The sequence below is a fragment of the Citrus clementina genome, unplaced genomic scaffold (assembly GCF_000493195.1).
Source record: "Citrus clementina cultivar Clemenules unplaced genomic scaffold, Citrus_clementina_v1.0 scaffold_5, whole genome shotgun sequence".
Lineage (NCBI taxonomy): Eukaryota > Viridiplantae > Streptophyta > Magnoliopsida > Sapindales > Rutaceae > Citrus > Citrus x clementina.
In genome coordinates, this window is record NW_006262201.1 from 540,397 (window position 1) to 545,351 (window position 4,955).

General features: G+C 42.0%; 1 protein-coding gene across 1 annotated transcript; it reads right to left on the reverse strand.

Moving 5' to 3' along the window:
• Positions 1–3,856: 3,856 nt before the first annotated feature.
• On the reverse strand, positions 3,857–4,501 carry LOC112098524. Its single transcript, XM_024185087.1, has one exon. It carries the CDS (start codon positions 4,499–4,501, stop codon positions 3,857–3,859), a length of 645 nt encoding a protein of 214 aa, XP_024040855.1.
• Between the last annotated feature and the right edge of the window lie 454 nt (positions 4,502–4,955).

A 4,955-nucleotide genomic window follows, 5' to 3' on the forward strand; every position in this document is an offset into this window, starting at 1 on the left:
ATGTAACATTGTTTCTTCATAGGCATTACATACAGAACAAGTAGAGGGAACATCCACCCTTTTAGAGATTAAATTGGTTGCTGTAGGTAACACATTGTGTGCAGCTCTCCAAATAAAATTCTTAACTTTGTTCGGCACCTGCAAATTCCACAGTTTCCGCCACACATTCGCACCAGAATCAGGAGTGATAGGATTTAATACCTTATAACAGCTACGAACCGAATAACATCCCCGGGGATCAGCCATCCATTACCACATATCCTCTTCACGGCGGGAACTAAGGGGAATCTTTAGGATCAGTTCCTTATCTCTTAAGTTGAAGATGTCCGAAACAACATCATAGTCCCAAACCCTTTGGTGAGGCATCATTAAGCTGCTGACAGGAGCTGCAGCTAGCTCCTCGTTAAGATTTGTAGATACACACCCATCTTGGAGATCTGGAAGCCAAGGATCTTTCCCAATTGAGATCGAATGCCCACTGCCAACCTGCACTCTACTCCCTTGGACCACCACTTCCTTTGCAGCCAGAATGGAACGCCATACATAGCTGGGATTATGCCCCAATGAAGCTCGAACAACAGATGTTCGCGGATAGTAACGAGCTTTGAGGATTCTCGCCATTAAAGATTCAGGGCAGGTTAATAGCTTCCACATCTGTCTTCCTAACATCGCAATGTTAAATAAATGAAGCTGCTTGAACCCAAGTCCACCACACCCCTTTGGGTTGCACAAGTATTCCCATTTAACCCAATTAATTCCTTTCCCACTACTGTGATTGTTACGCCACCAGAATGAATTCATCAACCCTTCTAGTTCTCTACATAGCTCTTTAGGCAGCAAATAAATGCTCATAGCATAATTAGGCAGAGCAAGTGCCACAGTCTTTAACAAAATCTCCTTCCCAGCCCGCGAAAGCATCCTCGTACTCCACCCTTGAAGTCTTTGCCATAACTTGTCTCTAATATATTTAAATACTTCTTTCTTTTTCCTTCCAATGGCTGATGGCAGCCCAAGGTAAGCCCCATGATTTGCAGTAGAATTAACCTCAAGAATAGCACATATCTCCCGAGATACACTTTCAACTACATTAGCACTAAATGAGATTGAAGATTTACTAAAGTTAACTACTTGGCCAGAAGCTCGTCCATATACTGCCAGCAAATGCTTGATTAAGTTAGCTTCATTATCGTTTGCCCGAAAGAACAGGAAACTATCATCCGCAAGAAACAGATGAGACACCGATGGAGCTCCTCTCGCAATTCTAACTCCGTGAATCAATCCATTGCGCTCTTGCCTTCGAATCAATGAACTTAATCCATCCGCACATAGAATAAATAAGTACGGGGATAAAGGATCCCCTTGGCGAAGGCCTCTACAGGGAACAATCGGACCAAGCTCCTTACCCTCACGAAGCACACGATATCTAACAGTAGAAACACAGAGCATCATTAACGCCACCCACTTTGCATCAAACCCCATCTTAAGCATCATATCTTGAAGAAACTTCCACTTGATCCTATCATATGCCTTAGACATATCAATTTTCAATGCAGCTACCCCATTTTTTCCTTGCCATTTTCGCTTCAAGAAGTGCATAATCTCAGCTGATATGATTATGTTATTTGTGATAGCTCGTCCCGGCACAAAGGCGCTTTGTGAATCTGAAATAACCAAATCAAGCACTAATTTCATACGGTTAGCTAACATTTTAGAAATGATCTTATAAAGAACATTGCATAACGCAATGGGTCTCATATCCGATAAAAATTCAGGCCTTTGCTTCTTCGGAATTAATACAATTGAAGTATCATTCAAGCCTACCGGAAAGGAAGCATCCTGAAGAAATTTAAGGCAAGCCAAAACCACATCCTCACCAACGATATGCCAGAATTTTTGATAGAAGGCCGGGTTCATCCCATCAGGACCTGGGGACTTATCCGGGTGCATACCAAACACTGCGTCTTTCACTTCAATGGCTGAAAAGGGAGCTAACAACATTGAGTTATGTTCACTTGTAACCTTTGTAGCCACACATTGAAGAACTTCGGCAGTTTGGACCTCTCCAGCTGTAAACAAGCCCTTAAAGTAATCAACTATCAATGCATCCACCTCATCAGAATTAGCGCACCATTCTCCTTGATCATTGCGAAGATTCCCCAAGGAGTTTTGCCTTTTCCGTGCTGAAGCCGAGGCATGAAAGTAACGAGTGTTCTGATCTCCTTCTCTGAGCCAAAGCGATTTTGCCCGCTATTTCCAAAATACCTCGTGACTATGCAGCAACTCATTATAACGATTCCTAGCCTCTGTAAACTCAGCCACACCATTTCTATCACGACGCCCTCATAAGGAAGCCATTCGGTTCTTACAGTCCATAATACGCTTACGAAAGTTTCAGCCTAGGTGACTCCCCCACTCCGTTAAAGCAGACCCACAAGCCAGAATTTTGTTTTGGATAGAGTGCCCCGAATTAGAATGCCAACTTTCCCGAATAACCTCGCTGCAATCCACCTCCCGCAACCAAACATTTTCAAACCGAAAATGCCTATTCCTCGTAATATATTGGCCTGGACTAGGATCCAAAAATATAGGGAGGTGATCAGAACAGGACGATTCTAAAGTATATACCTTCGCTCTGGTGAAACGCTGCAACCACGCCTCAGAAGCAAAGGCTCTGTCAAGTCGTTCTTCAACCCATCTATCAGTTCCCCTAGCCCTCTCCCAAGTATACTGATATCCCTCAACACCTAGATCAATCAGATTGCAATCTTCAATAGCTTTTTGGAAACCCACCAACTTCCAATTAGGATGAACAATTTTACCCCGCTTATCATTTGCCGCCAAAAGATCATTAAAATCCCCTATGCATAGCCATGGAAGAGAGGATGAAGAAGAAAGTAAACGGAGCAAATCCCACGATTCCCGCCTCCTGCTAGACTCAGGATAGCCATAAAAGCCAGTCAGTCTCCACTTTCCTATCTCCTGAACTTCAATTTCAGCATCTATAAAATTGGTAGCATACTTTAGAAGCCTCACAGAACTAGTTGCCTACCAAAGAAGCGCGAGTCCTCCACTTCGGCCCACACGTTCAACAACAAAGAGCCCATCATAGCCCAACTGTCTTTTAATACTTTCAAGCTTGCTTTTACTACATAACGTTTCTATAAGGAATATGAAGGAAGGTTTTTTTTTACGAACCAGTTCTGTTAACATTCGAACTGTCCGTGGCTGGCCCAAACCACGGCAGTTCCAACTCAAGGTACTCATTGGTCTCGGTGGGCCTGAAAACCAGGTCCCACCGCTAGCCCGTTTTTTGGATCCACTACCATAGATTGCACATCACCCTCTGATTGCCCAAGCCCATACACCACCATCTCGGCCCGTCTCCTTTTAGTTTCCTTTAGAACGATGCCTTTCTCTCTACAGCTATCAGCCACGTGAACAATATCCAGCTCATTGGTAAACCAATCCACCCCTTTTCCTTTATCATTCCTTTGATTCTCACGAATTTTGACAACTGCCAATGCCTTTGATATCTCCATATTTTCCATATGCTCATGCCCATCCCTTCCAAAATTGTTAGGCATTTTCCTATTAGTGGTAACTCCCGATTTTTTGGCATTTGTATCATTAATCTCGGCTCTACTTACGAATTTCGTGGGCATACCAAAAGTGAACCCACCTTTGTTCGGAGGTACTGAACGTAGCCACCGTTCACCGGAGGTCATTGCATTCCGACGAGTTGGAGCCTTCATCTCTGGTCCATATAGCCTAACCATATCAGTAGCCTCACAATCATACAGCTTCGGACATAATTTTTCGGTGTGCCCAAGCAGCCCACAAATGAAACAGAAAACATTCAACCTTTCATATTTAAAGTCAACCCAAAACCACTCCCCCCCCCCTCCTTCTTCAGACGCAATCTTTTCTTCAATGGCTTCTTGACATCTATTGAGACTCTTATGCGCATAAAATTCCTCCATACTCCCATGAGATTGTTAGGATCTGAAGATTGGAACTCACCAATGTAGTTACCAATGTTTGTCAACACCTTCTCCGATTGGAATCTAATAGGTAAGTTATACACTTGAATCCAAAACAAAATATGAAATAAAGGGACCCTATGTGGCTTATCATTCTCCCCCAACCTCTGTAGAATTAGAATATGTTGATCGAACGTCCACGGTCCCGAATCAATGACACGTTTTAGATCAATCTCATGAAAAAATTGAAACAAGAAAAGGGTGGATGATAAATCTTTAATACATACTCCCTTCCCTGGCCGCCATAATGCTGCCATTGTATTCTTCATTGCTAGAAAATTAATCACCTTATCAGTTAAGAACCGCCCCACCAAACAGAATCTAACATCATTCAATCCTTCCTGCCCCGTTGCCATATCATCACTTTGGAAGACAAGGCCATCCTCCTCGTCCTCTCCGATGGATAACGAATCATATGCGGCAGTCATCTCAGGCATCATTGAATTGCTGTTGGATGCCATATTACATGTAGTGAACAGAATGACCCCTCCCCAAACAAATAAAAAGAAAAAACTTAAACCAATCCTTAAAGTATACCAAGCAAACTTGTCAGTAGGACAAGACAAAACAAAACTTGCCAGAGGGCAAGACAATTCCTCGTCCTTTATAAAGACTGACGTTAACTTATAAGCAAATAATCTCCCTTGACTAACAACTTATAAATGCATTTTTATAAAGTTATTAAAGTAATTTTAGGGTTTGTTACACACTGCAACCAATAAAAAGAAAAAGAATCAAAAGGACATCTTTTATTTGTAAACACACATCAAATCTCTTTTATCAATCAATTTTTTTTTATTATTAATACAAGAGGCTACATAGCATATTCCATTTTCTCCCTCAGCTAAAATACTGATATGTGAATTTGTAAATCTAAATCCTGTTAGAAATTGTTTTACTTATTAATAACCGGAA